The sequence below is a fragment of the Oncorhynchus clarkii genome, chromosome 18 (assembly GCF_045791955.1).
Source record: "Oncorhynchus clarkii lewisi isolate Uvic-CL-2024 chromosome 18, UVic_Ocla_1.0, whole genome shotgun sequence".
NCBI lineage: Eukaryota > Metazoa > Chordata > Actinopteri > Salmoniformes > Salmonidae > Oncorhynchus > Oncorhynchus clarkii.
This window is the reverse complement of record NC_092164.1, coordinates 28093677-28105931: the sequence shown is the minus strand read 5'-3', so window position 1 is coordinate 28105931 and position 12255 is coordinate 28093677. Positions and strand designations below refer to the sequence as shown.

At 40.7% G+C, this 12255-nt stretch overlaps 1 protein-coding gene across 2 annotated transcripts in view; it reads left to right on the top strand.

Moving 5' to 3' along the window:
- The window catches only part of LOC139373292 (neural cell adhesion molecule 2-like), a 424626-nt gene extending 416314 nt beyond the window's left edge, over positions 1-8312 (top strand). The window contains exons 16-17 of one of the 2 annotated variants that reach the window (XM_071113645.1): positions 5508-5624; positions 8103-8312. In XM_071113645.1, coding sequence (XP_070969746.1) covers positions 5508-5624; positions 8103-8217 — 232 coding nt within the window. In that variant the 3' untranslated portion in view covers positions 8218-8312. The remainder of the gene's footprint in view (positions 1-5507; positions 5625-8102) is intronic. The other variant, XM_071113646.1, reaches the window with a different exon arrangement.
- The last annotated feature ends 3943 nt before the right edge of the window (positions 8313-12255 follow it).

Sequence of the window (12255 nt, the reverse complement as noted above, 5' to 3'; positions counted from 1 at the left end):
TCCGGGTTAGGGAGGGCTTGGCCAGTAGGGATATCCTTGTCTCATCGCGCACCAGCGACTCCTGGCTTCCGGGTTGGATGTGCGCTGTGTTAAGAAGCAGTGCGGCTTGGTTGGGCTGTTTATCGGAGGACGCATGACTTTCGACCTTCGTCTCTCCCGAGCCCGTACGGGAGTTGTAGCGATGAAACAAGATAGTAGCTACTAACAATTGGATACCACAAAATTGGGGAGAACAAAAAAAATAAAATAAAAGGATTCATCCACCTTGGCTTTTTCCTATTTTGTTGTATTACAACCTGTAATTTAAATATATTTTTTTTGTGATTTCATGTAATGGACATACACAAAATAGTCCAAATTGGTGAAGTGAAATGAAAAAAACAACTTGTTTAAAAAATAAATAAAAATGTAAAACGTATAACTGGTGGGTGCATTTGTATTCACCCCCTTTGCTATGAAGCCTCTAAATAAGATCTGGATCAACCAACTACCTTCAGAATTCACATAATTAGTTAAATAAAGTCCACCTGTGTGCAATCTAAGTGTCACATGATCTCAGTATATACAGTGACTTGCGAAAGTATTCTCCCCCTTGGCATTTTTCCTATTTTGCTGCCTTACAACCTGGAATTAAAATATATTTTGGGGGGGTTTGTATCATTTGATTTACACAAAAGGCCTACCACTTTGAAGAAGCAAAGTACTTTTTCATATGAAACAAACAAGAAATAAGACAAAAAAGCTGAAAACTTGAGCGTGCATAACTATTTACCCCCCAAAGTCCATACTTTGTAGAGCCACCTTTTGCAGCAATTACAGCTGCAAGTTCTTGGGGTATGTTTCTATAAGCTTGGCACATCTAGCTAATGGGATCTTTGCCCATTCTTCAAGGCAAAACTGCTCCAACTCCTTCAAGTTGGTTGGGTTCCGCTGGTGTACAGCAATCTTTAAGTCATACCACAAATTCTCAATTGGATAGAGAAGCCCCAGAGTCTGCAACACCACTAAGCAAGGGGCACCACCAAACAAGTGGCACCATGAAGACCAAGGAACTCTCCAAACATGTCAGGGACAAAGTTGTGGAGAAGTACAGATTAGGGTTGGGTTATAAAAAAATATCCAAAAATTTGAACATCCCACAGAGCACCATTAAATACATTATTAAAAAATGGAAAGAATGGTGTCTCCCGGGTGGTGCAGTGGTCTAAGACACTGCATCACAGTGCTAGCTGTGCCACCAGAGACTCTGGGTTCGAGCCCAGGCTCTGTCGCAGCATGGGGCGACGCACAGTTGGCCTAGCGTCGTCTGGGTTAGGGAGGGTTTGGCCGGTAGGGATATCCTTGTCTCATCGCACACTAGCGACTCCTGTGGCAGTGCATGCTAACCAGGTCGCCAGCTGCACTGTGATTCCTCCGACACATTGGTGCGGTTGGATTCCTGGTTGGATGTGCGGTGTGTTAAGAAGCAGTGTGCTTGGCTTGGTTGGGTTCTGTTTCGGAGGACGCATGGCTTTCAATCTTCGTCTCTCCCGAGCCCGTACGGGAGTTGTAGCGATGAGACAAGATAGTAACTACTAACAATTGGTATACCACGAAAAAGGGGGGTAATTATTATTTTTTTAAATGGAAAGAATATGGCACCACAGCAAACCTGCAAGAGCCAAGGTGGGCATTAATCAAAGAGGCAACAAAGAAACCAAAGATAACCCTGAAGGAGGTGCAAAGCTCCACAGCGGAAATTGAAGTATCTGTCCATAGGACCACTTTAAGCCGTACACTCCACAGAGCTGGACGTTACAGAAGAGTGGCCAGAAAGAAACCATTGCTTCAAGACAAAAATAAGCATACACGTTTGGTGTTTGCCAAAAGGCATGTGGGAGACTCCCCAAACATTTGGAAGAAGGTACTCTGCACTGATGAGGCTAAAATTGAGCTTTTTGGCCATCAAGGAAAAATACCTCTCATCACCCCAAGACACCATCCCCACAGGGAAGCATTGTAGTGGCAGCATCATGCGGTGGGGATGTTTTTCATCGGCAGGGACTGGGAAACTGGTCAGAATTGAAGGAATGATGGATGGCGCTAAAATAGAGAAATTCTTAAGGGAAACTTGTTTCAACGACCCTAAGCATACTGCTAAAGCAACACTTGAGTGGTTTAAGGGGAAACATTTAAATGTCTTGGAATGGCCTAGTCAAAGTCCATTCATCAATACAATTTAGAATCTGTGGTATGATTTAGAGATTGCTGGACACCAGCAGAGCAGTTTTGCCTTGAAGAATGGATGAAAATCCCAGTGGCTAGATGTGCCAAGCTTATAGATACATACCCCAAGAAACTTGCAGCTGTAATTGCTGCAGAAGGTGACTCTACAAAGTATTGACTTTGAGGGGGTGAATAGTTATGCATGCTTTGTTTCACAATAAACAATATTTTGCATCTTCAAAGTGTTAGGCATGTTGTGTAACTCAAATGATACAAATCCCCCAAAAATCCATTTTCATTCCAGGTTGTAAGGCAACAAAATAGGACAAATGCCAAGGGGGGGGGGGGGGGGATACTTTTGCAAGCCACTATATCTTCCTGCTGAGACAGCAGACTGCCTCTGACTTAGGCCTTTAAACACATCTGAGGGATTTGGATTAATGGAAAGTAGGAGATGCTTTAAGTTTAAGATGCTAATTCAGATCCACCACGGTGCTTAAGTGGTGCTAAGATGGGATTCTAAGTCTTAGAGATGTGTTGAATGTTTTGTAGGATTGTATAAGTTATGTAAGACACTTACATGTAAATGGTCCACCTACTCATGACAGTATGTGGTGAATGGAAAGAGATGATACCGTATGTATAGTAACATTAGATTCTGATGGAGTTGACTTGGGTAGGGTTGTGATTCGTAATTCGTGTATGGTTGTGCTGGTCAAGTCTATGACGGGAAGCATACAGCGTGTTTTACCAGTTTGCTTTGGGCAGCATCTCATTCCAAAAAGTTGTTCCCTTTTTGCAGCCTCTCTAGATCTGATTAAAATCAGTATAAGCAAAATAGAAGAAAATAGCTAGAGCTACTGCTTACACCAACTCAATTGTCTCAGATCTGCAGGGTGGTTGAACAAGGGCAGAGGGAAAGGGACAACAACCAGCCCCAGTATCTGTTATCATTACCCTCTCCTTCCCGCACAATAGCGGCCCACTTTATTTTTCCCAAAGAATCACATTATCACTAAACAATTTGATTAAATTAAAATAACTTTAATTCACTGGCTAATTAACTATTCATTGATTTCAGGAATGCATGCTTTCAGCATTTTTAGGTGACTATGCATACAAATGTAAATTAGCAATGTATAATTATTTAGTTGCATATTTGATGTGTTTTTGCCTGCCATAATTCATATTGTATTGAGCAAGGACGTGCTTATGTGGAAAAGGTGGTAATAAACAGTTTGTCCTTTTTAATAGATTCACATTGTGTTTCTATACAAACAGAGATAAATCATAATTAGAATAATTTCTTTAGCTTATACTGTATAGTGCTTTTCAGTACAAAGAAATAATCTCAAAGTGCTTAAAAAACTAAATAAACAAGCACAGCGTTATAAAAACAAATGAACACATGTTAAAATAGAGATAAATGCATTTAGGGACCTAATACTACTATGAATAACTATGAACACCCAACATGATTGATTAACCCATTTATGTCTTCTACAGAGATAAAAGTAATCTCCTATACTTAATTATTGTTTAGCATTTAAAGCACTGTACACTTTTTACTAAGTGGGAAATATAGTGGCAAAGTAACTGACCAGGTTTTTTTTTTAGGTTTGTAAGACTAGTTCTGCATCTTGGAGGAAATAGTAATTGAGTCATCTTTGGTTTAGGAGTGTTGTCTTATGTTTTTAGGTTATAATTGGATATGTAAGGTCTGGTGGGACTTGAGCACTGCACTTTTGCTTCGTAAAAAGCATGGTTTATATGTGCTTCCTACATGCTGTTTAGAGGACTTGGACTCATTTTCCCCTTGTATTTAAAGCAGGGGTCTCAAACTACAAGCCTGTAGGCCAAATGCACAGTGGGGTCAAAAGCAAGCTGCTTTAATGTGGATGGTACTTGTCAATTGTCTTTAGATGTTTATATTCTGCCTTCTCAGACTGCTTGAGGAATGAAGCTTATGCTAGGCATACACTACACACTTCTAAAATCTTAACAACTTGGACGTGTGCCAATTTCCTTGTCCCAAATATTTCATTCTGTCCCTCCTCAACCCCAGGTTGCTCACATTACACAATGATTCCCTAGTTGATCTTGCCCTGAGTTTCTCGGTTGTCATAGGAAAAAAATTCTGACACGTAAACAGTGAGCTGGTTTATTAGTGTGCACATTATTATGTGCAGAAACATTTTTAAAAAAGAGACAGAGGAGCAGACTTAATATGAAATAAAAATGATAATATGAAATTATCTTTTTGGTTTCTAAGACGGTAGGATGCAGATGTAATATTGGTGCCCCTGGTGGGTGGAGATTTCACTTAAGGACCAATGGAATGGTCTAAAATGTTCAAACTCCGCTCATCCGGGTCACCAGGCCATGTAAAATGAACTTGCCATTGAAAGGCATTGCGTTCTCTCTACAGCTCCACCAATCTATCTTCCATGTGTGTGTGTTGCTGTTGCTTTCTTCTTCGCCACCATTGTTGGTCTCACATGCTGAGTACTCATTGGCTATTGTCAGCAGTCCTTGCCCAATTGCATCATAGTACTGCACATACTACAAGATGTATGACCAACATGTCAGAAAATTCTCAGACAACCGACAGGGGTCTGGAGAAGGGAACAGCCATCATCGGTGTGTCCTTGACACGCTCAAACTTCGTGAGTCCCAACGTACTAATCCTAGCCCTAATTCATAGGATTTCACCCCAATCATGGGAATTTGTCTGGGACAGCAAAAACGTGGCGAATTTGTGGCAGAATATTGAGAAGTGTATGCCTGGCATTATGGATTTTTCGGGCTTATTATAGGGCATCGGCCCCCTCAGAGTCACTACTGACATACTGTGGAGCTTAACACCCAAAACCTCTGAGATAGGAAGTGGTTGAACCCAGGGCCAGCCAGGTTCCCCCGACTCAGCCCAATGCAATCCCTTTGGATTGTCAGCAAGCCCCAAAGCACTGGTATGGATAGCCTTATTGGTGTGATTAACATTGTCATAGGAAAGAGCAAGTGAGGGAACGAGAGAGGCTTCCCCACTGTGCTTTGGTGTCACTTGGAGGCTCTGTTAGATTATAGGCAGGCACACTGAGATATTGCCTCAGCATTCTGTGTGAGGGTTAAGTATACAAGGTTGCATGGAGACATGGCTGCTGGAGATATCATAGAAGAGGAGAGATGAGAACAGGAAAGCGCTGCTTCTGTCTGCTTTGTGTAACAAATGGATTTGTTGAAGTTTGTGTGTAACTGTGTGTGCACGCATGTGCATGCTCATGCCTGTGTGTGTTTGTGCGTAGGGGCGATGGGTCCAAGGATCCTATCGTTGAGATGAGAACGGAAGAGGAGAGAATAACTAACCACGATGGGAGCCCAGTGCACGAACCCAACGAGACTACACCTCTCACAGAGCCAGAGTAAGGAACCAGAACCACTAGGAATCTAAGGCCCTGTCCACCCTAATGCTGTATTTAGATGGTACGAGGTAGACAACAATCCGGATGTCGTTGTTTTCAATGACAGCACGACGGTAAATGCCATTGAGGCAGGCGGTGAATGCCGTCAGTTGCGACTGTAGAAGGGACTTGCCCCCAGTTCAAATATTTAAACTTTTACCTTAGCGTTGTTTTCTACCGGATGTTGATTTACAGTGATTGTTTACTGAAATCACCATAGCAACGCATACGAGCGTGCTGGCTTGCTTTTGCCATCCCCCTCTTTCTTGAGTTCATGTCCAGCTATGCTTACTGGTAATGATGTTTTTTGCGTCCCTCGTCTAAATGCAGCATAATGTAACCCCACCCTAACCCAAATATGCAGCCATATTAGTAGAAAAGGGCACTTTAGTTGAAGTTGACAAGATGCAAGTTGGTGTTTTAGTGTGTTTTCTAGGTCTTGGCTAATGGTGTTGCCCTTGCACTCACTTAACTGATATAATTTATGGACATGGTTATAGGTTGTAGTAGTGGACTAGACATATAGTGGTGGAAATGTGCTTTAGTATGAAAGAGTATGGTCAATTCAGGCCACAACCGTGTCCTGTCAGTGAAGAGCCTTCTATAGTATATGGTTCAACAGCCAGGGGCCAAAGTCAAGGTGTATTCCATCTTATAACAGGCCTCTTCAACACAAGGGTGTACCTGGCCGATGGGATCGTTGAACGCTACTGGATTTGATAGTTGTAGTGTTGTCTTTAATCGACTGAGCTTGTATGAGTACTGTAAATTAATCAGGTGTAGATTGTTCTTGGTTGTATTTCCGACGTTATAGATTAAGGATTGTTTTAGTTACATAATTTTTTTGTTTGTGTATTTCTTGTGTACACTACCATTCAAAAGTTTGGGGTCACTTAGAAATGTCCTTGTTTTTGAAACAATAGCAATTTTTTTGTCCATTAAAATAACATCAAATTGATTAGAAATATAGTGTAGTCTTTGTTAATGTTGTAAATGACTACTGTAGCTAGAAACGGCAGATGTTTAAGGAATATCTACATAGTGGTACAGAGGCCCATTATCAGCAACCATCACTGTCTTCCAATGGCACATTGTGTTAGCTAATCCAAGTTTATCATTTTAATTTATCATTAGAAACCAATTTTTAAATTATGTTAGCACAGCTGAAAACTGTTGTTCTAATTAAAGAAGCAATACAACTGGCCTTCATCAGACTAGTTGAGTATCTGGAGCATCAGCATTTGTGGGCTCGATTACAGACTCAAAATGGCAAGAATCAAATAACTTTCTTCTGAAACTCGTCAGTCTACTCTTGTTCTGAGAATTTCCATTGAGAAATTGCCAAGAAACTGAAGATCTCGTACAATTCTGTGTATTACTCCCTTCACAGAACAGTGCAAGCTGACTAACCAGAATAGAAAGAGGAGTGGGAGGCCCCGGTGCACAACTGTTCAAGAGGACAAGTACGTTAGAGTGTCCAGTTTGAGAAACAAACGCCCCGCAAAACACCAGTCTCATCAGCAACAGTGAAGAGGCGACTACGGATGCTGGCCTTCTAGGCAGAGTTGCAAAGAAAAAGCCATATCTCAGACTGGCCAATACAAATAGAAGATTAAAGATGGGCAAAAGAACACAGAAACAACAGTTTTCAGCTGTGCTAACATTATTGCAAAAGGGTTTTCTAATGATCAATTTGCCTTTTAAAATTATAAACTTGGATTACCTAACACAACGTGCCTTTGGAACACAACAGTGATAGTTGCTGATAATGGGCCTTTGTACGCCTACGTAGATATCCCATTAAATATCAGCCATTTCCAGCTACAATAGTCATTTATAACATTAACAATATCTACACTGTATTTCTGATCAATTTGATGTTATTTTAATGGACAAAAAATTTGCTTTTCTTTCAAAAACAAGGGCATTTCTAACTGACCAAAAGCTTTTGAATGGTAGTGTAGGTTCAGTAATTCACTTGAGGGCTGTTGAAACTGTTGACATTATAAACCACCATATTAATATATTGATCAAGTAAATGTATTAATTGGACAGTCAGTGATAACTTTGAATGTATTATATGCATTGACTAGCAGTAGGGTACCGCTACTTATGTTATGGATGCATCATTCTCCATCGTGCTCACTCTATGCTGCCATGGAAACTACCACTCATCCCACCTCTTATAGTTTGCCAATAAGGATGCATGCTCTGTATGTGTGTATGTAAATTATTTAGCTAAATGTCATATCAAAATGTATACATTTCACAGGGTGATAAAGTCCTTTCACATTCCTTCTCTGAACTGTTACCGTAATTAACAATGAACTCATGGTCATGAGTGAGACGTGGGTTGAGTGAAATATGTAGTTATAATTAACCCTTTCATCTGAGGTCTCTCACTCAGACGTGTCTGTCTCCTTTGTCTCTCTCCCACAGGAAGCTACCGCTGAAGGAGGAGAACGGGAAGGAGACGCTCAAGCCCGACATGATCGAGATCAAAGTGCACAGCGACAACAGCATCCACACAAAGCGGGACGACAGTAAAGCATAAAACGTGTGTGCCCTTTTGCCCCTCGCTGCAAACGAGAACATTTCGGAGCATCTTACCCTGAGATCAAAATACAGAAAAAAACACAACACATAAAAAAAAATGGGCTCAGAGAAAAAGAAAAGTGTGTGTAAATTCAAATAAGAGAGAGCAAGCCAGAGAGAAAGAGAGAGGAAGACCCCAACAACAAGCGTTTATATGTGACTAATCAATTATGTTGTTTCTATCCAAGATGGCTCCAGTCAAGGACACTTTGTGTTGATCAGTGATTGTAATATTGTTTCTTTTTTTCCTCTGACTTTGGTTTTGTTGTTGTTTTTTACGCCTTTGCCGTTGCTTATCCGTTGCTTTTATTTATTTTCCTTCCCCCTCTTATTCAATCCCCATTTGCGAAAACACCCGCTCCTAAACACATGCATAAACACGAACACATACACACATACACACCAAAGCTCTCTGTCACACGGATAAGTACCGCCACTATCAACTCCCACTCAAGTCTGCTGTGCCTGGTAAAAAGATCTCCAACAGTAGCATTTACAGAGCAAGCTACCCTACCCTCACTGCAGCAGTCTCGTCTGTACTCTATTGCGGCTCTGGTCTAAGATGTGATGTCTGGGCTGTCCTGTCTAATGCTTGTGTACTACGCTGCATTCGCCCCTGTATGCCTGAGTATTCCCACTCCTCTTTGAGTTTCCGGCTCAGAGATTGTTGAGCTTGCTCATCGGTTATGCCATTTTGTTTTGTTTTTCTTTTAAAGAAGATGAAAAAATTAACAGGTACTGTAAAGGTACCTTTGTAGTGATACTCGTCTTGGTGTGTCTGAATGAGAGCTTCCACTGAAGCGTGTGTCTGCTGTTATAAGTGTGAGAGCTATTTTTGTGTAAATATATTCAGCATATTTGATCAAAATCGTTTGCGTTAACTATGCAGACCGTCTGTCTCCATTATTTTACTAGTGTACCATGTATTTCCATAAGGTGACAGCATGACAGGAAAAAAATCTCTGATGATAACAGCTATTTCTTAGCCAGTCGGAAAAAATCCCCCAAGATCCATTATGGTTCTAGGTGGTTACATCTGGGAGGACTACATGGTCAGTACACATGGTCTGTGTGGTCAGGAAGTAAGCCAGGAAATGTTAAATATTTTGAACAGAATATGAACATCGTTACACCTGCCACTGTTGACCAATGAGCTGGCTTCATTGTAGGGGATTGTGCAAGGCTGTGTTTTAGCACTGGTTTTGATGTGATGCCATGACCAATAATGTCAAAAACAGAGTACTGCTGTTTTTCGGCAGAAAATTCATCTGTACCGAGCCCTTAGAGTTATAGGTAATGTTTCCTGTGTATATGTTAACCGTCTTCATGGTGTATCCGTAACCAGGCTACAGCGCTTGTTATCTCACACAACAATAAACAACAGAGACCATTTTGTGTTATTTCATGGTTACTCTGCTTTACATGGAATGTTATTTTAATTCATTTTTTGCAGTAAAACATTTTTTTAGCCATTTTTTCTCAAAGACAAGAAAAAAAACAATTGATGTTGACATGAAATTGAAATGTGAAAATAATGTGGTTGTCATACAGTTCTGTAAGTATTAATTGGGAAAAAAGTAGTCTATAAAAAGGAAAAGACGGTCATGCCCGATATTGTTTGTTTCATTTGAAAGTTGTGCCACCATTCTATTGGCTAAAGGCGAAAACCAATGAATGTCGAATTGTTCTGTTCTCAACTGCTAAAGACTAGACTCCAACACACGGGTATAAAGTATTTCAGTCATGCTATTTAGATACACTTAAATTATAGCTGATTTTAGTTTCATGCCAATATTAATGATCAAAAACCAATCACTTTTTTCTGTTCATTTCCTGTATCCGATGTTGTCATGTAAATAGGTAAAGAAAAAAAAGATATTTTACAAAGCTTGTGTAAATAGACCCGGAAAATATGTCTTTTTTCAAAAGAAAAAACAGGCTTTCTTGTGTGAACGCTCTCCAGCTGAAAAAAACGCTTATTTTAGTTCTTGTCCGACAGTTCAGTGACGATGTGACAGTGGTCTTTACTATTCATCACTTTACCCTCAAGAAACCACACACACACCACGCCCTTAGGCCACTTCACATCATTTCAATGGAGGCTGTAATAAAGATAATAGCATGCCTTGGTTTTCCCACGGCCCATTGTCCCCCTGGTCCCTTGCTGCAGTGGCAACAGTGTAAACCATTAAATAAAAATTTTATAGGCTTGTTTGCCATTAGCCGAGGGAGCGGCGCACATGATCTTTGGAGACTGGACTGTTCCTTGCAGAGTGGACGTGACGGACACCGACATGCTGCCTATTAGTTTGTAATTACCCTGTCGTTAATTATACAGTGGTGCTGTGAATGCTGGTGAATGTAGTATTTGCCACTGCTTGAGAGCTAGGTGGACTCTGACAGTTAGCTCTGCTAGGGTAACTAGGGTTTTAGCACAGGCAGCATACAGTATTTGAGCACTGAAATGTGTGTGTGCGTGCCTGTACATGTAAGTATAAGTCCATATGTGCTGTGTGCGTGTGCTGTGTGTGTCTTACACTGAATTAAAAAATTGATTATCATGTATATCGCTGTCATCAATTCTCTGGGTGGAGCGCTCTGCATGTGTGTCTGAGAATCCCCTCTACCCCTTTTTGCTCCATTGGTTTTACCCCATAAAACTGACTTTGTTTTCTGTACCTGCAATCTTGGAGTTGCTCTGTAGCCTGTTAAGACAACTGTAAATAGGGAGCACAGTGCCTGATGGCCATGAGATTTGTACATGTTATTTTATATCTGAATAGGAGTCTTTTTCCCCATTCCCTCTTCCCAAATCTCTCCCCCTCGGACTCCGTCTCTGTCTCCATAGAGAGTACTGGTGTGTTTCTAGCTTCGTGGATTGTGTCCCCCCCTCTTGTCCCCTTCTGGACTGTGCTTACGCAGGTAGTGGAAACTGTCGACGTGGCCGTAACTTGTGGAACACCCTGTAACAAACCTCCTGTCATTTTATCATCTGTAAATAAACATGTCCTGGTAAAAGATGATGCATGTGGGAGTCGGCCATTCAGGAGGTTTCATCTTGTCTTTTATCTTGGTTTTGGTTTTACTACATTTGGTGACCCATGTGAGGAGAATAAAATAATAACTGGGGGTGTCCCAAATGGTATACTGAAGTGCACTATATAGGGAATAGGGTGTCATTTGGGACACAGTATCCTCATACAGGGCACCGGGTGTAGTGGTGCAACACAAAACTTGAATGGGAATTGATTCAATGTCAGACCTGGGTTCAAATACATTTGTATTTAAGCGTTTGTATTTTAAATATTTATTTTCTTTGTATTGGAGTATTTTCAAATACATGCCAATATTTTACAAGTGTATTTCCAGATACATTCCATTATTCAACTACTTGTATTTTCAAAGAGAAAATATTCAAATACTCACTTCGAAATGTATGCGAAAGTAATTGAAATACAATAAATAGTACTTTAACTGAGAATATTCCAAAGACACCATTTATCAGCATGCTTTTGCACTTTAAGCAAAGTCAGTAAGTGCATATTTGTAAATAAATCTCAATCGCACCAAGGTTGCTTCCAAACCATATCAGTCAGCCTCGGATATTAAACTCGATTCTATTTCAAGAGACAAAGTGCTTTATTAACGATATTTTACCCTAAAAAAAAGTGTTTTCTAACTAAGTTGCCCCCTCTTCAAACCTCATTTGAAGTTTATAGATAACATGTACTCGCACTGCTCGCTGCTCTGTTTTCACTATGAGAGGGCACTGTTCACTGATGGTTTGATTTGGCTTTGAGGGCTTCTCTCTGTTATTGCTCAATGTCAACTGACTTTTCACCAAATTGGATGATATTTGGCTGAAACCAGTTCAAAGTAGGGTGACCCAAATATGAAAAATGACTAACTGGTACATTGATCAAGTTTGATCAGACGGTTACTGCTCCCCTCACCCCGTGTCAAACAATTGGATTCAGGAGGCAGGCATTAACATGGA